Source organism: Heteronotia binoei, chromosome 4 (genome assembly GCF_032191835.1).
Source record: "Heteronotia binoei isolate CCM8104 ecotype False Entrance Well chromosome 4, APGP_CSIRO_Hbin_v1, whole genome shotgun sequence".
NCBI lineage: Eukaryota > Metazoa > Chordata > Lepidosauria > Squamata > Gekkonidae > Heteronotia > Heteronotia binoei.
This window is the reverse complement of record NC_083226.1, coordinates 504,837-529,580: the sequence shown is the minus strand read 5'-3', so window position 1 is coordinate 529,580 and position 24,744 is coordinate 504,837. Positions and strand designations below refer to the sequence as shown.

The window sequence follows — 24,744 nt, the reverse complement described above, 5'->3', positions numbered from 1 at the left end:
CACCCCAGTGGGTTGGCGTTGTCTTCTCCCTTTCATCCTCGCAACCCCCTCTCCTGCTGAGGAGGGGAGGGGGAGATACAGGGATGCTTCTGGTTCTCTCTCAGGGGTGATTTGGGATTAGCAGACATTGCTTATACCCTTGTCTGAGAGATGTCATTAGCAGTTGCACACCTTTCCGGCCAGGGATGCAAACTTGACAACAAATCTATTAAGCTTTGGCCTCCTAAGGAAGTTTGGCAGTTTCTTTTGGGGAAATGGGAAAAAAATGTATACAAATTGTAAAAACACTATAGGGAAGACCTTCAGTGGCACCCTTCATTTCCAGATATATAGAACAGAAGGTCTCAGAACCTTTATTGATGGTAAATTTGAACAAACATTTATTAATATGGAAATATAATGCAAGGCAGGGCTCATTCTGTAGTTCATTATAAGGAAAAGCAGGTTATGAGGTGGATCAAAAGTGAATTTTAAAAAAACTTCAAAAAATACACACCCAGTTTTCAGATCTGCTCCTCAGAATTGTTTTGGCTTCCTTTGAGAGCCTGCCTGATACTTTGCAATCTGAATTGTTATAGAGAGAATAATGTCCGCAACTTGCTTGTGATAGCAATATAGAGGGGAAGGAGGTTCCAGCTGTAACAGTGTGCAGGACAGCAGATAAGAAAAGATGGGAAAGCTTTCTTTCAGATGAGCAGCAAAAGAAGTGCCCCCATGTGTACCTCTGTCAGTGTTTACGCAAGTTTGGGAGCATCATCCATCTTGAAAACTGGCATGCTGTCAGATTCCATCTTTGAAATGTACCAGTACTGTGGGCTGTACAATTAATGTCTATGTGCCACCTCTCAGCAGGGGAATTGCAAAGTGCAAGGGGTGGTGCAAGGGGAGGATGTGTCCATGAGGCACCCCCTATTATGTGGGGTTCCTCATGAGGCACTCCTCTCTCTGATGTTGTTTAAGTGCCACCTTACCCGGCTGGCAAGGAGTTCAGGCTTCGGTGTCATCAATATGCGGATGACGACCTGCTGTATCTGTGGTTGGGTGAACAGTCAGGCCCTGTCAAGCATTGTATATTCATCTTTTGTTATAGTATTTAGACTATAGAATTGTTACTAACCTTGAATTAAGCTAAGGCACATCAAAGTAACAACCCCCACTTTTCACTAACAAATGCAGGAATGTCCTCTTTGAAGATAAGATCTCCTGGGACTTGTTCTCAGGCTCAGCCAGGCCTGAACCCAGGATGTGCTAGCCGCAAGATAGATAAGGAACCTAGCGTATGAATTTCACACGTGAATGTAGAATTGTTTTTAGAACCTTTGATGTGCCATCTTAAAGCCTGTATTCTACTATTACAAAGTATCGGTTCCAATTTCTTCCCAGCTCTGATGAGCCACATGGGTTATCAATAAACCAAATTTGTTTCAATATTCAAGGACTGGTTACTTTGAAATCTCATGCTTGAAATTTTGGAACTGATCCTTTATTAAGAGTTCAGCTGACGTGGCAACTTTCAAGCCGAATTGCTGAGAGAGCACTAGATAACAGAGAACCTACTGATCCATTCGAGGGAGTAGAGGTGCGGACCCCCCCCCCCTGGCACATCGTTGGGACTCAGAGAGTCAGGGGGCGCGGGTCCCCTCTGCACGTACAACAACTGTTCATCACCCCTCAGAAGTGGGAGCCGCGCACCTCCACAACACTGATGGATGAAGCATCAGCATGCCACAAAGTCATCCTGTCGAGACGGGCACGAAGAGGCAAGGGCGGTGGGAACCCTGGAGAAAGACGGGAAGATTAGCCCCCGAGAGATGAGGATGAGCGGGGTGGACCCCGACCAGAGGACGGCCGTCCAACTGGGTCCGAGTCAGAGGAGGAAGATGGAGGCAACCCAAAGGAGCCAGACATCCTGGAGACTGTGAAAGAGGAGATGACTACCATGGCGAGGGAACTACGGGACGAGATCCAAGCCAACGCCACCTTCATGGTGCAAGAGATACAGAGGCAGATTGATCGGCTGCTGAGGCACGACCCAGGGAGAGCCCCGCTGGTTCCGCCAGTTGCACCAGCACCAGGACCACAGGTACTGCCAAATGTGCCGGCACCTCAAGCATCCCCACTGGTGTCTGGGCAACCAGGAGGCGCTGAGCCACCGCTGGGACCCCTGGTCCCTCGAGATTACGGGAGGGGCCGAGAGCTGGATGCCATCTTCGATGGCGACCCAGAGGAAATAGAGTATTTTACCATCCAAGCCAATAGCTACATGCACTATTGGGGGAATACATTCCCTGATGAATTCAGCCGAGTGGACTACCTTGGTTCAAAGCTGAAAGGGGGGGCCAGGAGGTGATACATGAGCCTGTACGAGACGAGGGGCCCTGAGCTCAACACCGTGGCCGGGTTCCTGCAGGCACTGCTGACTCAGTATGAAGACCCCCTCCAGGAGACCTGGGCCATAACCGCCTTACTCGTGATGCAACAAGGGGCGAAATCCATGCGTGAGTACGCGGCCGATTTCAGGGGCCACTCGGCCAAAGTACAAGGTTGGAGCAAGATGATGACGATCGAAGAGTTCCAGAGAGGGCTAAACGCGAGCCTACTGGACTGAGCCCTGCAGCAAGCCTGCCCCACCACACTAGTGGGATAGGTGCAGCTGGCAGGCGAGGTAGAGACAAATATGAAACGAGTGGCCCTCCCAACACCAACTGCAGCAAGGGGGAAAGGGGGGACATGAGGCTTGGTCGGGGACTAAGGCAGATGGGAAGAAGAGTGTGGCCCGGGGGGGACACCTAGGAACCCCCTGGTGCGCAAATGCTTCCAATGTGGGGACCCAAACCACTTAGCGGCCAATTGCCCGGAGAAACCTCGAGCCCCCCCCCCTTATTCCGAAGCCGACCGCAGCGGGCCCGAAGAAGACTACGACTAGACCCAAAGAGTCAGTTCGAGGAAGCACCGCAAAATCAACGGTGCTAGACGAGGATACTATAATTCTGGATGACTCCAGTGAGGAGCCCTGGGGAACAGAGCCGGCGGAAAACGAAAGCGACCTGCACTGAGGGGTGCTGAGAGGCACATCGTGGATCTAATGGCACCATTGCTGGTGAGAGTAACTGGATCTTTATTCTTTGTACCATTGACATTGCTGAATCAAAAGCTTAAACGCTTTATCCATGCACGAGCTCTAATTGACTCAGGGTGCACAAGAGAGATTATCACCCCGAAATTAGTGGACGCTTAAGGGCTGGTGCAGAAACCTCTACCCCACCCGATCCAATTTGAACAGATGGACGGGTCCGTAATGAGGGGAGAGCCATGTGTAGAAGAAGAAGAAGAAGGTATTGGATTTATATCCCGCCCTCCACTCCGAAGAGTCTCAGAGCGGCTCACAATCTCCTTTACCTTCCTCCCCCACAACAGACACCCTGTGAGGTGGGTGGGGCTGAGAGGGCTCTCACAGCAGCTGCCCTTTCAAGGACAACCTCTGCCAGAGCTATGGCTGACCCAAGGCCATTCCAGCAGGTGCAAGTGGAGGAGTGGGGAATCGAACCTGGTTCTCCCAGATAAGAGTCTGCTCACTAGAAGAGTCTGCTCACTGTGTAGAAGAGGCCCAGGGGGTACCGGTGGGAACAGAAGATCACTGGGACATAGAAATGTTTGTGATTGCTCCGTCATCCTCTTTTGACATAGTATTGGGAGTCGGGTGGCTAGCTGAGCACCAACCGGATATACAATGGGGAGACCAAACGATAGACTTATGAAGTATCAGTTCCAATTTCTTCCCAGCTTGGATGAGCCACATGGATTATCAATAAACCAAACTTTGTTTCAATATTCAAGGACTGGTTATTTTGAAATCTCATGCTTGACAGGCCCTGACTCACAAGGTCGATCTGGGGGTGGCGGGGGGTGGTGGTGGTGGTTGGAGGCCATGGTGGGCTGGCTAAGAAAAAGCAGACTGAAGCTGAATCTAACTAAGACAGAGGTCCTGTGGCTGGCAGGGCTGGGACTGGGACAGGAGTGCAGACTTCTAGCTCTTGACGGAGTGCCATTGATACCGGCATCATCTGTCAAGAGCCTAGCCATGATGCCAGATATTTCCTTGAGGATGGAGGTCCAGGTTACACATATTGCCAAGGTGGCATTCTTTCACCTATGGCAGGCTCAGCAACTGGCTCCTTTTCTGCCACATCCTGACCTGGCCACAGTGACCCATGCAATGGTCAGCTCCAGATTTAGTCTATGGGCCTATGCTTAAGGCTCACCTGGAAACTCCAGTGGGTCGAGAATGTGGCAGTGGAAGTCCTGGTGGAAACACCAAGAACAGCTCCCAGTGGAGTCCCAAGACAGATTCAAGGTTTTGGCTCTGACTTGAGTGGTCTGGGACCAACATATCTGCAGCACTGTTTCCTCTGTTATGTGTCGGGAGGGGCTCCTGAATGTTGTCGGGTGCTAAAAGTGGGATTGTATTTGTTTGATCAACTGAATATTCTCAGTAGTATTTTGATTGCTTATGAATTTTGGTTGTATTTTCATTGCTTCTTATTCACATATTCATGTATTCATACATAGTAGTACAGAACAACAGCTGTATCTATAAGACTTGCATTTCACCAGCTGTTATGTTCTCTGCTTAACCTTTCTGAGTAACTAAGGTGAAAGAGCTCTGAATAAGAGGCTCAGAAGAGGAAAAGGTGACCCTGAGAGAATGGCCAATTATCCCATCTTCCTGGAAAGAAAAGATGGAGACAAGTGAGAGGAGCTTTGGACTGGGATGTGCAGTTTTGACTTACCCAAAACATTATGGGCCTGAGAATTCTTTTAAATATATTTTGGTGCTGGAATTATGCACTCAAAATTCTGGCACTTAAGGCAGGGGCCATTCGGTTATCTGTATATATATTAATTAAGTTTCATTTCCAACTTCGGCAAGGAAAGGCTTCCTTGGCATAAGTGTCTCCTTTGCTGATTTGTCTCAAAGAAAGCTGCTTCTGCATTCATCCTGAGAAGTTCCCTTGAGTGATACTCAGAGCAAAACCTTCCCTTATGTCCCTGGAAGAGCACTGTGCCCTACTGGCCACCACTCTCTGGTGATCTTCCCTTGGCCAGGGCCGCCGCCTCAGTGCTGGCTCTGAACTAGTTGAATGCTGTGCCAGATAACATCTGCATCTGCTAGATGTGGGATCTTGTGCAATTCTGTGGGCCCTGCAAGGCAGAGATGTCCCACCAGGCTTTTGACTGACGACTGCAACAGTTTGTCACCTACCCAGAACCTCTATTCCAACTCCCCACCCCAAAGGGATAACGGCCGTATTCAGGTGGCAAACCAGGCCTCATTTTGGGCAGGAGATCACAGGAGCAGAGCTCTGGAACCAGATTTTATCGTGCTCTTTCTTTCTTACCCCCCCCCCCCCCAATACTTGCTTCTGTGCTCCATTGTTCAATGCCCCTGTGAGAATTTTGCTGAACTTTTAAGATTTGACAAACTTTATAATATTTTCCTCCACAGAAAATGGGAAAATAACCAAAGCCGACAGATGGAAATCTTCCTCGTGCCCCTGTGGCTACATAGGAGAAAGTAATTCAAAAAGTATGATGGGAGTGAGGTTTTATTATGACAGTTGTAATATAGGAAGCATTTTAAGGCAAACGCTGAGATGATAGAATAGTACACCTTCCAGTGATGTTAGCGGTGTGTAGCATATGCAAATGAGTTGTGCTAATGAGCTCCGGCAACTTTTTTTCTACCAAATGATCCCTGGTCATGCAAACACTTTGTGTGTCCTGTTCCTCCCTCCCTCCCTTCCTCCTCTTGCTCCCAGTTTAGCATCCTGTGTTGTTAGAAGGGAGCAAATTCCAATTTGCCCAGTGGTCTGTGTTCCGATGTCATGGCATTCCCAGCCCTGAAGCCATTAGTCCACCAGGGTCAGGAATATCTCCACTGCCTGGCCAGGGCTTCTTGGGAGGAGGGGGCGGCTTGGGGAGAGGTTTTTCCACTGGAGATGCTGTGGATGGAGCCTGAGACCTCCTTCGTGTGAGCCCTGGCCCTGCTGGACTCTGGTCCCTGCAAACGAGATGTTTTCAGTCACGCTCGATGTGTCAAGGAGGAGGGAGGGAAGCAGGTTTTGTGCCCATCTCAGAAAGCCAGAAGTTCATCATGACGTGAACAGGACTGACTGGGCCAAACGCCCTTTTGCCTCTACCCCAGGATCACAGAAGACCCAGTGCAGATTCTCAGCCCAGCCGTCCAGCAGAGGCTGGATTCTCCTCAATCAAGCTGGCCCCACAGGCCATTATTTATGCATTGAATTCAGTTTTCTGTACTACCCATTCCCTGAGACAGGGCCCAGCCAGGGTGGTGTACAACAACATGGTAATACAAACATATAGTGCAGTTAAAAACATTAAAAATTACAATACCATTTTGCTGTCATTTCAAAATTAAACTGATTGTGGTTGGAATTCCCAGGTGTTGCAATGTCTTTGCAGGGGTAGCGTGCCAGCCTGATGGGTGCTGCCCTCCACCAAATGCCTGGCAGAACAACAAGAAGTCCTGCAGGGCATGGATGGTACTCAGCAGAGAGTTCCACCACGGGAGGTGGGGCCAGGGCACTAACATCCCTGGCCAGGCTCAAGGACAGTTGAATGTCTCTCAGACCAGGAACCACAAGCAAGTTCTTAGCAGCTGAGTGTAATGCTTCTTGGGGTGGTGATACAAGGAGATGCAGTCCCGAAGATACATGGGTCCCAGCAGACCATTTAGGGCCTTAAAGGTAAGCCCCAAGCCTTGCACCTGGTGCTCAACTGGTAAGCAGCACAGGTCAAATATATGCCATCCTTATAGGGACCCCCCACTGCTGTGTTCTGGACTAGCTGAAGTTTCTGGGCCAGTTTCAGGGGTAGGCCCATATAGAGTGAGCTACAGTAGTCCAGTATGGAGGTGACTGTTGTGTGGATTACTGATTGGAGTTCTGATTCCTGTGGCTGGGCTGGGCCGGGACAGGGAGAGGGCCAGTTTCCTGGCGTGGCGTCACTGGAAGAATGCCAGTCTGGCAACATTTGTAATCTGGCAGCCAGAATCGTGCCCGAGCTCTTGACAGTTGGTGCCGGTGTTAAAAACATGTCGTCAACATCTGGGAGTTGGCACCCCAACCCTGAATCCTCTTTGCCTTGTTGCAGGGTGATGTGTTCACACAGTGGGGCAAACACCACAGCACAGGACTCTTTCAGGATGCTAAATATTAAATATATTTTTAAAAAACCTTAAAACATGCTTAATACATTAGCACTCATTGACCTTAAAGGTGTTTTTGTTGTATTTCTCCCATGGGATCCAGGGAACTGGGCAAAGGAAGCTCTGGCTCCCTCCTTCCTTCCTTCCTTCCTTCCTTCCTTCCTTCCTTCCTTCCTTCCTTCCTTCCTTCCTTCCTTCCTTCCTTCCTTCCTTCCTTCCTTCCTTCCTCCCGGAACGCGTGAACGGCGTACTGGAGCAGTACCTCCGCTGCTACATCAATTACCAGCAGTCGAACTGGGTGGAGCTACTGCCGTTTGCTGAATATGGGTACAACAATAGCATGCATAGCTCTACCAAGTCCTCCTTTTTCCAGATCGTAAATGGCTATGAGGGCAAGCCGTTTCCCGCTCTGCCAAGTGCAGAGGGAACAGCGCCCCCTGGCTCTTGCCAGCAATGGTGGGAAGGAATGTGAAAGTGGTGGGGAGTGATTCAGGAAAATCTGGAAAAAGCCAAACAGGATTATAAGGCCCACTTTGACAAAAAGCATCCCCCCCCCCCAGTGGGAGTTCAAAGAGGGAGAAAGTGTGTTTCTGTCTACCAAAAACCTCCCTTTCCCACAGGCATGCAGGAAACTAGCCTACGTTCCTAGGGACCTTTTAAAATCAAAAGAGTGATTAATAAGGTAACGGTCGAACTGGACTTGCCCAAAATGTTTAGTAAGATCCACCCCTGTGTTTCATTGCAGCCTTCTTCGCAAGGATCCTGGAGCCACATCTTGGCACCCCCGCCCTCCAGAGCCACCACCTATTCAAGTGAAGGGGCCAGACCCACCATGAGGTGCAAGAAATCCTGGACTCCAGGGTCCAGAGGGGGGTGTTGTACTACCTGGTGCAATGAAAGTACTTCCCCAGTAGTTGTGACGAGTGGGTTAAGTCAACAGACCTACGAGCCCCCCCAGCTACTAAAGTTTTACCTACTGTGCCCAGGACAAACCCCGAGCAAGAGCTTAGGGGGGGGCAGTATGTCAGACCTTGTAACTTACTTGTTTGCAATGCTTTGAACTGTTCATGTTCCCTTGCCCTAACTAACTCCATCTTGAATAGCTCTACTAACCCTTTGCTTAGGAGTTTACATTTCACACGCTGTTGCAACAATAAACAGCTCCCATGGGAATTCTTCACATAGCCCTAACAAATGTAGCCGGGCTTTGAAGATAGCCAGACGCCTCAAGGTAACCAGCAGGGGCCCTTCCTTGGGAAAGAGATAAGGGAGCCTGAGAACCATCTATTGCCTTCCAAATGTGTGAGAATGACTTTGTTGTTTAGCTTTTGATGTTAGAGGTTAAAATGGCATGTATCGTTTTGAAATGTATCAATTCCAATTCGTCCTTGCTACAGACAACTAGTTTTCAAATAAAATGGATTAAGCTGCTACAAACTATGATCCGTTTGCTTTGAAGTTCCAAGTCTGACAACTGGCCTGATCCAACATGGCTTCTCTTATGTTCTTATGCTAAGTCATTTGCAAACATGTGACTCTTTTCACATACAAAATCTATTTTCTCCCCCCCCCAGGGTATTTTTAACCAGTTTCAGTGCAGCAGTGAGAAGGTGCTGCCTTCTGATGCCCTCCGGAGTGCTCTTGCAAAGACCTTTCAAGATGAGCAGCGCTTCCAGCTGGGTATCATGGATGATGCTGCAGAGTGCTTTGTGAGTCTTGCCAGCTGCAGGGGGTGGGGGGAGAGGCTTGCTCAAAATAAACCTTTGCTGGCCAAGCCAAAGCAACACCTCCCATCTCAGAAGGAAAGGAAAGCCTGTTTCAGAATACGGTTATTAATTGTAAGTCCTGTTTTGTGAATAGATCTTAGGAAGGAACATTTTGTTTATTTGATGGGAAGTGTTTTTCCTGCCCCCTTGACACAGGGAATGCTCAGAAGCATCTAAAACAAGGAAGGCAGTTGAAGAAATCCCCAATGGGGAGGGGGCTTAGGGGGGCAGTGCCAAGCAGAGCAGAGGGTGGGGGAGATGAATCTCCTGGGGAGGGATGTCGTAATCTTGACCCACAAGCCCCATCTAGCTCCCGGGGGCGTCTGAGGCAGGGCCTATGAAGATGATGGGAGGGGGCAAGTAGGTTAACGCAGCACATTTCATAGACAGTGGAGGGTGGAGATGGTTGCCCCTTTGGACTTAAAGGAACTGTGTTGAAGTTCAGGGAGAAGGGTGTTTGTTTTGAGCATTGGAGCTGATTCTAACTTTTAGAGATCCATAGAGATCCCTTAGCAGGAGACTTTCTTGCAGAGTAAGAGACTGATCTCCCCCCCCCCCCCCCCGGAATTCAGATAAAATAGTCAAGGCCTGCTGGACAGATCATTGCACCAAGATTATCAGGAAGAAAAACTTGTCACACCTCGTGCAAGCAAACGTGTTTGTCTGGCGTCAAGTGGAGCTGCCAGCTATTCAAGCCAGCAGTGAAAGTCCTGCCTGCTTTCCTTTTCCTGCACCACTGGCCCCAGCCATGCGGCCCTGGTAGGGATGCCAGCCTCCAGGTGGGACCTGGGGATTCCCTGGAACTGCAGCTCATCTCCAGAGACCAGTGCCCATGGAGGAAGTGGATGTTTTGGAGGGTGGGCTCTGTGGCCTTGTACTCCAGCACTGGAGTCCCTGGCCTCCCCGGGCTCCCCCCCCCCCAAATCTCTGGGAGTTTCCCCACCTGGGTCTGGCAGCCCCCCCCCCCCAACCCTCTGCTGGTGCTCAGGGAGGGGAGGACCTGGTTTGGGAGGTGGTAGATGAAGATAAAAACGGGCTTCCCTTAGCACCACCAGGGAAGGAGTCCGTGAATGCAGAGAAGGTGCTGTTGGAGACCCTGCTTTGCGCTTGAGCCCTCTGCCTCTGAATAGCTGTCAGCAGAAAGACAGGTAAAGCCTGAGGATTTGCCAGCAAGTGCATGAAAGGTGAACTAGTGAACAGCCTGTAAAGGCAAAGCTCCAAAAGAGCTGTTTGTGTTAATTGCAGCTTGAAGACTTCTGGACTGAAGATTCCAACCTGCCAGGAAATGCCACTTTCACTCTTTTGCTATCTTGTTTTTGGTCTGCTGTTATTTTAAGCCCTTGTTTTTGCTTCCTTTCCTCCTGTGTGCAGGAGAATCTCTTGATGAGGATTCACTTCCACATTGCAGATGAATCTAAAGAAGATATCTGCACTGCCCCACACTGCATTTCGCACCAGAAATTTGCCATGACCTTATTTGAGCAGGTACGAAGATGATGATGATGAAACACCTTTGTAAGTCCTTCCATTGTGACTGGTGGAGACATGCCCCGCCCTGGCTGGCCCAGGTGTGCCTGATCTCTTCAGCCTGGGTCAGTAGTTGAATTGGGGGGAGACCACCTGGGAAGTCCAGGGTTGTTATGCAGAGGCAGGCAATGGCCAGCCACCTCCGAAGGTCTCTTGCCTTGAGAATCCCATGACATAACTGTGACATAACAGGAAAAAAGTAGAGATGGGGCCTTTTGTGCAGGGGCACTCTTTTGTTTGGTGTGCCAACCCTTTTCTCTCTCTGGTTTAGTGTGTCTGTACCAGCTGCGGTGCTACCTCTGACCCTCTGCCCTTTATCCAGATGGTGCATTACATCTCTACCACTTCGCTCTGGTGAGTCTTTGCTTTTTGCACTGGAAACAGAAGACCCTGCCTTGGTGAGTGTTGGCGAGCACAGCCATCAGCAGCTGAGATGCAGCTCTTCAGACCTGCAGGAGGCTTGGGGGGGGGGGAACGGCTCACCTGCTTGGGGGGGGGGGGGAAGCGAGAACAACACAGGTGTGGGGGGAGGATCATGTTGCTCCTTGCCCAGAGGCTGCAGGTGACTGGCCAATTGTGAGCTCTTTAGGGATCCTGATCATCTGAGAGATCTCTGTATGGGAGGAGGGGCAAAAACCTCTTCTATGAGTTTGGAGGTGGACAAGCCAGAAAAAGGAATTGAGTGAACAATCAACGTGTCCCATCTGATCTCTTGGAAGTTAGTCTACCCTGTAGAGCTTAGAACTCTGGTAGGGCATCAGATGAAGAAAAATATAAAGGAAAGCTAAAGAAGAGAGGCAGATAGAGATAGAATTAGCCCAAAATACTTGATAAGGATATTAATCATTTTAAATGGCTGATTTTGTAAGTATTCTGTAAGTGAATTGGCGGTAACAGAACACTTCAGGAAAGGAAATAAGTAAAGCAAGATATTGTTATGAATCCAACCCTGCAGTAACTTTTTTACTCTACTGTCTAGCAAGTTTTTTTTCTTTCAAAAATCTTTATCAACTTGATAACTAGTTCCTTAATTAACGTGATAATTAATTCCTCCTACTGTTTATGGTTGCGTTTCACTATTTCACAACTCACCAATTCAGCATGTCAGTCCTTTAGAGGCAGGTTATTAACTCTGATGAAGGACACTGTGCAAAGACTGCAAAGAAGAAGACTTCAGATTTATACCCCGCCCTTCTCTCTGAATCAGAGACTCAGAGCGGCTTACAATCTCCTTTCCCTTCCTCCCCCCACCCACCCCGTAACAGACACCCCACCCTGTGGGTGGGGCTGAGAGAGCTCTTACAGCAGCTGCCTTCCTGCGAGAGCTCTGGCTGACCCACGGCCATTCCAGCAGCTGCAAGCGGAGGAGTGGGGAATCAAACCCAGTGCTCCCAAATGAGGGTTCATACACTTCACCACTACCCCAAACTGGCTCTTTTTCAAACTCCAAGTATCTCCTGGCTGCTCTCTCACTCTTCTGATGCTTGATGCTGCCAGGAGTTGCAAACCCCCTTCCTTCCTTCCTTCCTTCCTTCCTTCCTTCCTTCCTTCCTTCCTTCCTTCCTTCCTTCCTTCCTTCCTTCCTTCCTTCCTTCCTTCCTTCCTTCCTTCCTTCCTTCCTTCCTTCCTTCCTTCCTTCCTTCCTTCCTTCCTCCCTCCCTCCCTCCCTCCCTCCCTCCCTCCCGTGCAGCAGCTCCCTTGCTTTCCTTAGAGGAAGACAGAATGAACGCTGCCTCCTGCCCCCAGCCCCGTAGCTCTCTGCTGCGCCCACCCCCGTGCCTCCTCTCTCTTGGGCACAGAGCAATCAAAGCATCCTTCAGCTTCCTCAAGAGCACGCAGCAGCAGCTGTCCTTACCTGCAGGCAGTAGCAGGGATTGGGCCCTCCATAAATCTAACCAAATCAGTCAAGCGAGCCCACCACAAGTTCTAGCCAGGCTCTGCACCCTCGGCCTCCCTCTGGCCATCCAGTTGCCTTTGCATGACTTTCCCTCCGGTGCTGCTGCTCATTTAGAAGGAGAATGTTATGATGCTTAGGAATCCCTGATGCCTTTTCTCTGAGCCAGAGGCAGGGAGATGCCTGCATCAGACTGGGAAGGCGGAGGGGAGGGGAGAAGGACAAAGGTGGATTGTGGGGGGTGCTAAAAAGCCAAAGTGGTAAGAATGGACCTTTACCACTCCATGCAAAGTTTCTTTTATTTATTTATATTTATTTATTTAATCAGATTTAGATTCCGCCCTCCCCTGACGGGCTCAGGACAGCTAACAACAAATAAAAACAACATAAAATATTGAAAACATTAAAAAGATTCCTTTCATTTTTAAAAATTTTAGTATGGTTTAATACATAATTTCAAAACAGGACTAGAAAAACAGCGAACAGTAGAATTAATTAAATAACAGTAGAATTAATTAAATTACCCCAAGGAGCACTCAGGATTCATCTGGAAAGCACTGGAAGGAAGGAGCTCTGGACAAAGGCCAGGCCATTCAGCTTGGGGTGGGGGGAGGGGAGAAGGAGACGGGCAGGCCACTGTTCAAGGCAGACTCTCAACATGCCAGCCATGGAGCAACCTGCTAAAATACAGGAGGATCAAGATGCATTTAAACTGTGGTGCCCTTCCCAGAATCAGATGCAAGAAATCCACATCTGTGTGAATGGAACATAACGTGTTATGTGAAACCACTACAGCATCTGAGGTTCATTTTATTTGGCCTTTCTGTTGTGAACTACCCTGGGGGAGACTTGGAGGCAGACTCCGCAGGTGAAGCCAAAGCCCGACTCCCTTGCCACCCCCCCGCCCCGGGTCCTGAGGCTTCTGTCCAAGGACTGACCCCTGAAGGCTCAGCTGCAGGCAATGCTGACCTCATGCCAGAACGAGCACAGTCAGCCAGCCAGTAGGACCCCCAATCCCCCCTCCACATTCTCTCTCCACCTGCTGGGAGCCACAGAGCCCAAGGCCCCGGGAGGAGGCAGTGCAGCAGGTGGTAGCCCCTGTTCCAGCTCCTGAGCCAGATCACCACCTGGCCAGCCTCCTGCCCCCTAGGATACTCTGGCTGGAGCAGTTCCTGTGGATAGTTCCTTCCTCGCTCCCTGTGAGGCTGGGCTCAGCAGCCAGCTGCTGCGTCTCTTTCATGCCTTGCTGTTGGAGGGTGGGGAGAGGCAGCACACAGCAACACAGACCAGCGGCTTGGTACTGGAGACTCTGCTTGGGTGCCCTTTTGGAGTCTGGGTTCTCAACAAATGCACAGACTGGATTCAAACTAGACATTACCAGTGAAGTTGTGATGTGTTTTCCCCCGGGGTCCTTATTCTTTGACTAATTTTTCCCTCTGTCCTTTTCCCTTACGGAAGCAATCAGGCCATCTGCATGCTGGAAAGGCGAGAGAAGCCCACTCCGGACATGTTTGGAGAGCTGCTCCAAAATGCCAGCACAATGGGAGACCTGAGGAATTGTCCGGTGGGTCTCTTGTATTTAATGGCCTTGTCAGGAAAGCAGTAGAATGAAGAAGGGGGTCTAGGGTCTGTTTCAAACTGCTGCAGCCTGTTTTGGAATCTAATTCTTCTGTGTGCCGTTGGGCCTGGAACAGGGGTAGCCAAACTTGCATAACATTGGCTCAATTGTGTTAAATTTTAAAATGTCTTGACTGCTTAATTGTTTTATCTATCTATGGATGTATTATTGGTTTTAATTGTGTGATATGTTGGAATCCGCCCTGAGCCCTTATGGGAAGCCTCCAAAGAGCATAGTTTCTAAAAGGCAGCCAACAGCTGATTGAAAGCTTTTTGGAGAGCACCGTATTTTAAAGGCACCCAACCACTTTCAAGCCAAAAGCGGACGGGTGCCTTTAAAACATTGCGCTCTCCAAAGAGGCAGCAGGCAAGTGCGAGGAGGTGGCAGCAGGCACGAAGAGGCGACGGGTGAGCACGGGAAGGTGGCGGGCATGAGCAGGCAACGGGCACAGGGAGAGGGGGCGCCTCATGGCACCCAAGGTGGCTACCTACTTGGCCAACTCCCATGTGCCAGGCCTGCATGGTTGACCCCACAGTGGAGGGCTGGCCTGTGGCACCGCAGGAGCTGCTCGGCTGCGCTGGTTCTAGAGTCACTTCCCAGTTAGTGACTGACGGTCCTTTCTGCTCAGCTCTCTTTCCTTCTTCCTCTTTGATTGGCCACTTCTGCCCCAGCAGTCCCAGTCCCAGCTGTCCAGTGGCAAAAGGGGCATTGCTGCTCCCCATCCAAGGGGCTAGGGGAAGAGAAGCAGGCCACCAAGTCTTGCCAGGGGTAGCACCTTCCCCCCCGCCTTTTCCGTTCCTCTTTGCAGGGTTTTTTTTTTGGGGGGGGGGGTACCTGCCCCTCTTTCTGGGGCCTTCTCCAGCCTCCTCTTCCTTCCCTGTCAGAGCCCTTGAGGAGCTCGTATCTTGGGGAGAAAGAAGCAAGGTCTCCTGGGGGTGTGGCTTCCTAAACCAGAATGTTGGGTGCTGCCTTGGGAGTGTCAGCATGGCAGTCCATTTGTGCAGGGAGGAGAGAATGTTCAGAGACTGAATCATTGAGTGTGTAGAACAAAGTGGCACCTTTAAGACCAGCTAAGTGTTATTCAGAAAGTAAGCTTTCGTATGCTCTAAGCAGACTTCATCAGACAATATTGTGTGTGTGTGTGGTCTGTTCCGGCACAAGCCACTGTGTCTTATTTATGAGCTGCAGATAGCTGAAGAGTAAGGAGGAATTGAGTGTGCATGTCTGTTGTGTTCATCATCAGTTTAAAAACAGGCATTTATCCCAGAACTCTCTTCCTCCCCCATTTTGATGTATAGCCGTAGTTCTAAAAATGTTCTGTTCTTGGATTGTTTGGCATGTGCTTGTGGCTGCAGCAGCAGAGCTTCCCAAAAGCATCCTGGTGAATTAGCTGGCTGAAGCTGGCTGCACTGGAGAGAGTGGTTGGGCTGGCCAGGAGGGGAGGGGAGGGAAGGGGCCCTGCCTGATCAGATTAAATTGTCAAAGGAGGCTCTCTGGAAAAGAGGAGAGGGTGGCAGTGGCTTCTCTCCTGCAAGACTCTCTGGGCCTGAGGCAGAAGGAAAAGCCCTTGGAAGGAGGGAGAAATGCAAGTGGATTTGAAAAAATGTCCCTGGTTGCCCTCGATCCTCTGGGGAACTCTGGGTGGCTTTAAAGTTGCCCTGTTTATATCCCTCTGGGGATCATGAGTATGTATGTCTATGAGAAGGGGTACGTGCACCCTAAATATGGATTTAAAATAAATTATTTTAAAAGCGTGGAAATACATTGTACTAATGTAGAGTAAGCTTGACTTTTTCTCTGAAGAACATTTCCAAATGGCCTTTCTAAACCTCCTCATTTGGTTTCTCTCCCCCCCCACCCCCCCATTAATGCCTTTGAAAAAATTATTTAATTTTCTGGCGTGCTGCCTGCTGTGGATTTGGAAGAATGTAAAAGAACCCATCAGCTTCTGCATTCTGACTCTGCTCTAGTTTGGCCCTTTGGGTGTGAAAGCGAGACGCTTGGAAGTGCTGTGGAAGCTGGGTGTGGGGAGGGGCCAGCTGGCCAGAATCTGGGTTGAACCAAATCTTTCTCTGATGCCTCCTCAGAGCAACTGCGGAGAGAAGATCCGCATCCGTCGTGTGCTGATGAACTCCCCTCAGATCATCACCATTGGGCTGGTGTGGGACTCGGACCACTCAGATCTGGCAGAGGACGTCATCCACAGCCTGGGCACCTGCCTGAAACTGGGAGATGTGAGTCCTTGGTGGCACTGAGTGACAGCTGGGGTGTTCCTTTCTGTGGCCTTCTTGCTCCTCTGTCTCCTTGGGCTGTGGAAGAGGCTGCAGAGATGCCTTCCACTCCTGGAGCCCCTCTTCAAACACCCTGGGGGAGGGGGGGGTGGCAGGAGGTGGAACCACCAGTGTTTACACTGGGGCAGTTCTTGCTCATGTTGCAGTTAGGCCCCAAACAGGTCCTTCAACTGGCTTAAATTGAAATAAGCACTTGTGATCAATTTCTCCAGAAGGAATTATGTACAGAACTTTTAAATGCAAAAGAAAAGAAAGAAAAGTATTGTGGTGATTCCTCCTTTGTACCCTCCAAAGCTTTTCTTCAGAGTCACAGATGACAGAGCCAAGCTGTGCGAACTCTACTTGGTGGGAATGATCTGTTATTATGGGAAGCATTACTCCACCTTCTTCTTCCAAACCAAGATCCGCAAGTGGATGTACTTTGATGATGCACATGTCAAAGAGGTAGGGGGATCAAAGGTTTTTGGAGCATGGAATGAAGATGGAAATGCATACCCCTTTCCCAAGGCCACATCCAGTGATGAGTGTGTCAGACCATACTTCTGTCAGCTCACAAAGCTTGTCCTTGTATTCATTCCCATGCTTCTAACGGTGTCACTCAGCAAGGTGGGAGGGCCCTGTTTTGCCTGTGGCTGGTTGAGATGGTCTTTGTCCTGTGCGGAAAGGATTCTCATGAATAGGCAATTCCCAGAAAACAGGTAGGCCTGCCTCTGGCTTGTGGGTTTCATGTGAAGCCTGGTGAGGCTGAAGGTGGGAATCTCCTGGAAATGGGGGTTGGTGCCAAGAATGGAACAAGACTTCAGAACCTGGCAAAGGGTCCCAGAAGTGTAACCTCTAGGGGGGACAACAAAGTATCTTAAAATATTCTTAATAACTCCCTTGAGTTATCTTTTGATTTACTCTCATGTCACCTGAAAGGCAGGAAGGTGGGTCAGTATTTCTTCCTTGTGGTGGTGTTTTGTTTTTTTGCTGCTTGGCGGAGTGAAACCAGGAGGAGGTGCCATTCTCAGAGGATTGTGTTCATGCCGGGCGCCGAACCCTTCCAGTGTTTTTGTGCTTTCTTCTTCCCTTCCCAGTTTTGGGAGTGGGGAGAGGGCAGGGGTTTGGCCCAAATGTGTCATAAATGGCTCATGCAGTGCACATGTCCTGTCTCAGCTGATGCTCCATTCCTGAATTCTAGAAAACAAAATGTAGCAGACTTGGAACAAATGTGAACGGGTGCAAACGTAGGTGGTTAGAAGCTCTTTCCTTGGAGGCCCTAGAAGGAAGGACGTTCGGCAGAGAGTCACAATTGTGCAGCCCATGGAATTATTCCTTCTCTTAGGCTTCTTTGTCAAAAGGCACAAAAATAACACAAGGACGTTTTCTGCTACAGTTCTTATAAGCTTTTCACTTCTAAGACATTTTTGTTAAAGCCACCTTCCTATATTAAATGATTTTTGCTTCTCCAAGCACCTTGTTGTGGAATGTGATAAGAGGGTAAAGCAGACAAAAAGGTTTCTGGGCTTGCCATCCAGAGTCCTTTCTCCTTTTGTCTTGCAAGGATGTGACCTTCTCTTTCCTGTAGTTGCTCTGATGGGCGTGGGGAGGGGCCATCACAGGTAGATTAATTTGTAGCAGTCGTTACTATCCAAGTTGAAGAAGTCACATTTAAATCCTTACAAGTTTTGGTCACCCATATATTTGTTAGCATTTCCTAAGGTTTAGAAATATTATCCTAAGGTTCATAAGTATTATTTTGATCATATCTTGAAACACCTGGTTGCATTTGCAAGACACAACTGTTCTCCTTGGGCAGCATTTGGCTTCTCTGTCTCTCAAAGCCAATTTTTAATGATATGGTGGCAGTCAAAAGGAGCTAAGAAATACTCATTATTGCTCAGATCTTTATTTTCAGTCTCATGGCCTCTTAAACCTATGCAGCAAGTGTCAACCACTTCTTAGCATTGGTCATAGACAGTGAAGCAGTGCAACATCCTCTTAGTTTATTCTTAGATGAAGCCCTTTGAGCAGGATAAAAATAGCATTATTTTAAATGCTACAATGGAGCATCAGTTTTAAGAAATCTAAATCTAGAAGATTGATGTGTAAAGTGAACCATAGTCTGGGACCAAGTGGGAGTTAAGATATGTTTGCGTTTGTGGTTTTTCTTTTGTTTTTAAATGTCCAGATCGGTCCCAAATGGAAAGATGTTGTGACCAAGTGCATCAAAGGCCACTATCAGCCCTTGCTGCTGCTGTATGCAGACCCGAGAGGCACCCCGGTGTCGACCCAGGAGACCCCTGCTCAGGTGGATCTTCAGCAGTACACCCGGACTTATTATGACAGTGAAGACTCAGGTGACTTTTCCAGTCTCTTTGGCATTGGGGAGGGGGGGGGTGTCTTTCTCTTTATTTGTTCCTGAGAAGGGAAGCAGATGTGGTGGCACTTCCATTTGTTGATGTCTCCCCATAGCCCACCATGAACAGTTGCCTGGTGACAGGGCAGAAGCCAAAGGCCTGGCAGACAAATTCTGGCACGTGGGCCTCCATATCCTACGTAGCTGTTTCCTCTTCCTTGTAACTAACAGAAGCAGATTAAAGTATGCAAAAAAAAATACTGGCAAATGTGCTCAATTTGCGTAAGAGCTGGAAAAAATTCCTAACACCGAATTTACATGGCCAACCACATAGCCAGACCTGGGTGGGGGTGGGGGGTGGGGCTGTGTCCCGAAGACTCTTTCATTCTTCAAGGATGATGGACTTTGAATTCTAGGTGGTGTTTATCGTGCTTGGATTTCTGTGTCGAATCCTGGAGTTCTCATGGGCCCCGTCTCAGTTTTGGCGTTTAGCGAACACCATTGGTAGGGAAGGGAGGGAAAGATGAGGCATCCTCTTTATCTGGAGAGTAAGTTGATTGCTAGGGGATGGATCGAGCCCTTTGAGAAGGTTTCTTCGAGCCTTCTCCTCCTTCCCTTCAGGGCCCTTCCTCTCCTTGGAGCTTTATTTCTGGGTTCAAAAGCTGGTGTTTGCAGCCCACCACAGTTATGGGACGGAGATTAGGCTACTTTCAGTTCTGAAGGAAACATTCCTGTCAAGTGGGTATTTCTATTTCTTCATTAAAATATTTGTATGCTGCTGAAGGTAGCTTAAAAGGCCCTGGGGGAGAAGTGGCCCTGTGGCCCGAGAGTTCTGGCAAGCCACAGCCTCCTCTTCTTGCATTGGCTCAGTGGGAACAGAGCTCTCCTGGCTTCCCACACGTCTGACTGCCTTTCTGACGTAGGGACAGGACTTCTGCCTGTCTGCTGCCCTCTGCTGTGAGAGATGTGCCCAGGAGGTACAACTCGATCAGATACCAGACTTGATCCCGAGTGGGGATTTTTGGGGGGCAGCAAACAAGGCAAGAACACAGGCTCCTCTGTTGGCTCCAAGGGAAGAGGTGAAGCTAGCGGCCAGACTTCTGGATCACTCTGGGCTTATCTAACCTGCTCCCTTAAGAAAGACAGGCCAGACCAGAGCTGCTGTGAGCTGCCTGGTGAGACTTTCCGAATTCTGCCTCATGACAAGGAGTTACATGTTGGGTAAATTACTCTGTGGTAACAGGAAGGGGGTGGTTTGGGGGGTGGCTTTGGGACCCTTGCCAATCTGCTCTACAGCCTGCCCATCTTGATAGAGGTACCTGTACCGTGGTGATCTTGTTGAAGCTAGGCTGTGTCCCCTTTGATACCCTTTAATCCTCAGATGTTAGGGATTTTTTTCCTAGATGTTCCAGAAATTGGTGGGGGGCAAGGAGTTCATCTTTGGGGGCTGGGGTGGGGGGTGCAGAGCCCATTGCAACAGAGTTTTGGTGCCCTCTTTATTTGGATCCTTTTCAGTAGATCCCAACTAGTGAAGCTGCTGGGAGGAACTGAATCAGGCCACAGGGGTTGGTGTGCCTTCAGTGGGCAACAGGCAGCTGCCAGGGAGAGAGAGAGGGGGAGAGAGAGAGAGAGAGAGAGAGAGAGAGTGAGGGTGGGGAGAGAGATGTCTGGATGGAAATAGAATTTTGAACTGGATTTTGAGTTACTCTTTAGAACCTTGATCACAGGGGACTCTTCCCTCATCACAAGCATCGTCATGTATGGACTTGTGGGCAAAATTAGTCATTTATGCAAGGAATTTATCTTTGAAAATATGTTGTATATGTCTGCAGTCTACCTAGGAATGACTGTATTAAACGTTGCAGGTTATTTTATATCTTCATGCTATCTTTTGTATTTTATTGTAATTATGGTATACACCATGTCCTGTGAGCCGCCCTGAGCCTGCCCTGGCGGAGAGGGCGGGATATAAATAAAAGCTTATTATTATTATTATATTATCATCTTTTGAGTCGTGAGCAGCACCTTGCCTTTTTGAGAAGCACTCCCTCCCTCCCTCCCCTCTGAGCTTGTCCCGTGAGCATGCTGGTGGTACTTCCGGCCCCCGCAAGAGAGGGCTCGTCCTCTGAGCGAGTGAGGGCTGTGGTGCTTGCACTGCCTCCCGTTTGGGGGGAAAGTCCAGGACATGGTTTTGAGGAGTGCTTGCCATTGTCCTGGCGCTTATTGCTCCCGCCTGTGAGCCCAGCCAGTGTTCAGCGTGAGTTACTCACAGTGGCCTTCCTTTGCCAATGGAGCTCTTCTCTGTGGGACATCAGGACATCTCACAGGCAGGCTGCGAGAGGTTTCAGGAGCCTGGATCTAGAGGATACAGGCAGGATTTTCCCAAGTAAATGTCCTTCTGTGGTAAATGGCATTTTTTTTGCTGTCAGTTTTGAGGAAAGGGGATTGGCTCAGTACTCAAAAGTGACCGGTCCCCCTGTGAGATGCTTCCCCTTGCTTTCTTTCGTCCCCACTTGCCCGATGTCCGCCCTTTTCTGATCTGTGGCTCTGGTTTTCCTTTGGTTTCCCCCCCGCAGGGCGGGAGCCTTCCATTGCAAGTGACACGAGGACAGACTCCTCTACCGACAGCTGCCCCCTGAAGCACTCCCACCACGAGTCTGTGGTCAGCCACTTCTCCTCTGACTCTCAGGGAACCGTCATTTGCAACATGGACAACGATGCAGCATCCCAGAGCAGCAGGGACACAGGTAAGCCTGGCCTTCGTAAAGGCAAAAAGCGGGGGTGGGGGGGGACATAGAAGGCCAGCATGTCCTCCAGGATGAGCTTTAGTCGCTCCAAGTGTTCCAGAACTTTTATCCGGCTCCTCCTCTGGAATCGCGTTGGGGAACTCAGAGGTGGGACTCGGAATGTGCCCTGCAGGCTCCAAGCCAGCAGTCGCTCAGCCAGTGCTTGTCCCTTTTGGGGGCTTCTCCAGCAAGCATAACCTTTCTAACCGCTGATGTGGAAGTAATTATGTGTCCGTGCTAAAAAAACAACTTATTTTATTTTATTAGATTTATATCCCATCCTCCCTGCAAGCGGGAATCTCTTGTCTTCCTTCTTGTTTTAAACATGTGCAGATTATTGTCTGTCTCTCCCCTCCCTTCACATCATGCTACTGTGGATACAAAGGAAGGGGGTGAAGTTACGCAGCTGGGGAGTTGCAGGGCAGGGGGCTTCAGAGAGGGACTGGATGGTGTACCTGCAAGGAGAAGCATGGAGGGTGGGGTGCAGCTCTTGGGAAAGGGAGTCAAGTAGATCCTCTCCAATCGATGTCTTGCTAACACCTTCCAAGGCGCTTGGTCCTCCTTGCTGAATGCAGTGGAGTGGGAGCCACAGAGCAAGCATGCAAGGACAAAGGGCTTTCCTTCCCCCTCAGGAAACGGGACTGACTGTCCTTCTCCCCAACACACACACTCTCAGGAAGAGGTCAGTAGAGTAAAGAGCATCAGAATAGGAGGGAAGGAGATTAGGGACTGTCCCCACCTCTGGGTGCCTGCAGACATATCCAGCTGGCAAACTCCTTGAACGGCAAGAGCAGGGTCGGCACCAGGGTTTCTGGTGCTGTAGGCCCCCACCCCCCCTCCTGTGGCAGCGAGCATGAGTGTAGCAGCGGCAGGCAGTGTGGCACCAAGCTCCCTTGCCGTCACACTGCACCCACTCAGCCTTATCATATGACACAATTATGCACAGGAGGCGTATCCTATATATAGATATAAAAGCCATGCCATACTGGTGACCCCTTGCCTACCCTCCCTTCGGCTGAAGGAGCAACCCCATCCTCCAACCCCAGGACAGATAAGGATTGGCTCACTGGGGAAGTGGCTAGGCAGTGGCTGTTGCTAGGCAACCAAGCTTGGTTCAGTCAGTAAAAGGCAGAGGGAGGCTTTTTCCAGGCCTGTTTTGGCCTTTGAGGGAGAACTCATTGGGGCCAGTTCTGAGTCCTAGAGTTGCCAACTTCAGGCTGGAAAATTCCAGGAGATTCTGTGGTGGAACCCAAGGAAGCCAAAGTTTATGGAGGGGAGAGGGCTCAGCTGAATAGAATGCCATAGAGGTCCACCCTCCAAAGCAGTTATTTTCTCCAGGATGGGGAGAGGGATCTGTTGTCTGGAGTTCAATTGTGATACCAGGGGATCTTCAGGCTTCATCTGGAGGTTTGCTGCCCTAGGCCTGGCACCACTCCCAGGGTGACTTGATGCCACCTGACTGGCATGACTTAACTAGGCCTGCGTGCTTCTACTGTTTAGCAGCACCCTCCCCCCATGACAGCCAATGAACATAGCAGTTAGCACTTAAGAGCAGGGTCTGCCAGACCCAGGTTTTTGCTGTGGAAGTTGACTTGGTGATTTTGGACCAGTCACAGATTTTCAGCCTAACCTACTTCACAGTAGAACAAAGCAGGACCTTTAAGACCAACAAAGTTTTATTCAGAATGTAAGCTTTCATGTGCTCCAAGCACACTTCATCAGAAAGCTTATGTTCTGAATAACACTTTGTTGGTCTTAAAGGTGCACTTGACACCTGCTTCGTTCTACTGCTTCAGACCAATATGGCTGCCCACCTGGATCTATCTACTTCACAGGGTTGTTGTGCAGATCAAAAGGGGGGAGGAGAATGATATAAGCTTCTTTGGTCTTCACTGTGGAGAATGACTGTCCTTTTCATTGGTAAAGGCTGCAAAGAGGGGGGAGAGATGGAAAGCAGAATTCAGGGAGCCCGATAAAGGTAGGTGGTTGGCAGGGAAGGTGATGGGGTTGCCAACTCCAGATTGGGAAATTCCTGGAGATTTGATGGGTAGAGCCTGGAGAGGGTAGGGTTTGAGGAGGGGTGGGACCTCAGACAGGTACAATGCCATAGACTCCTCCCTCCAAACCAGCCATTTCCTCCTGAGAAGTCATTGATGCCAATCTCCAGGTGAAGGCTGGAGATCACTTAGAATTACAACTGCTTTCCATATGCCAGAGGTCCATATGCCACTAATGGTCTCTAATCTTGTATTTGTATGCTACTATTCAACTGTTCTGTTGGTGTTACTCCTAATAAGTTGAGTTAGTTTGCTAAAGTTGCAACCAGTGACTAGGAACTTAAGTAATCAGTGGTACGCAGTCTACTATTCCAAATAAGAAATGCGCTAAAATAAAGAGGATGTGTAGCCCTTCTTGGTGAGACAAGAGATGTAAGGACTGACTGAGTTTAGCATGTGTAGTGAGATAAGAAACCAATATCCCTGTTGAGTCCGGGGTGTGTGTAATAACTTGTAATAGTGTTGTAATAACTTGTAATTCAGAAATTTCTCTTTCCAGTCTGTTTCTGAGGTTCCTTTGCAATAAAACAGCTACCCATTGAATGCCTGGACGGTTGAAGTGTTCTTCAGGATTCTCAGTCTTGTGATTCTTGATGTCAGACTGGTATCCATTTATCCTTTGGCGTAGGGCTTGACCTGTTTGCCCTGTGTAGAGAACCAAAGGGCATTGTAATGGCATATATAGTGTTAGAAGACGAGCAGGTGAATAAGCCTGAGATGGTGTAGCTGAAGCTATGTTGTCTGGGGGTGGTGGTGGTGGTAACTGGGTTTTTTGGCATCTGGTACCAAGGTCCTTGTTCAAATTAGATGTTGCATTGTAGTTGGTGAGGTGTTGCTTGAGACTGGGGGGCTGTCCTTGTGCAAGAAAAGATTTGCCCCCCCCCCGCCCCCAGTACTTGTGAAAGAAGAAGAAGAAGATATTGGATTTATATCCCGCCCTCCACTCCGAGGAGTCTCAGAGCAGCTCACAATCTCCTTTACCTTCCTCCCCCACAACAGACACCCTGTGAGGTGGGTGGGGCTGGAGAGGGCTCTCACAGCAGCTGCCCTTTCAAGGACAACCTCTGTCAAAGCTATGGCTGACCCAAGGCCATGCCAGCAGGTGCAAGTGGAGGAGTGGGGAATCAAACCCGGTTCTCCCAGATAAGAGTCCGCACACTTAACCACTACACCAAACTGGCTCTCCAACTGTCATTATCCAGTAGAGGTTGTAAGTTGTAGATGCTGCACTGAATT

General features: G+C 49.4%; 1 protein-coding gene across 2 annotated transcripts in view; it reads left to right on the top strand.

The window, feature by feature from the left end:
• The window catches only part of USP54 (ubiquitin specific peptidase 54), a 100,099-nt gene that overhangs the window by 14,791 nt on the left and 60,564 nt on the right, over window positions 1-24,744 (top strand). For both annotated transcript variants that reach the window (XM_060236663.1, XM_060236662.1), the window contains exons 3-10: window positions 8,806-8,940; window positions 10,369-10,482; window positions 10,796-10,878; window positions 13,877-13,982; window positions 16,124-16,270; window positions 16,622-16,771; window positions 18,498-18,666; window positions 21,242-21,412. In XM_060236663.1, the coding sequence (XP_060092646.1) occupies window positions 8,806-8,940; window positions 10,369-10,482; window positions 10,796-10,878; window positions 13,877-13,982; window positions 16,124-16,270; window positions 16,622-16,771; window positions 18,498-18,666; window positions 21,242-21,412 (1,075 nt within the window). The remainder of the gene's footprint in view (window positions 1-8,805; window positions 8,941-10,368; window positions 10,483-10,795; window positions 10,879-13,876; window positions 13,983-16,123; window positions 16,271-16,621; window positions 16,772-18,497; window positions 18,667-21,241; window positions 21,413-24,744) is intronic.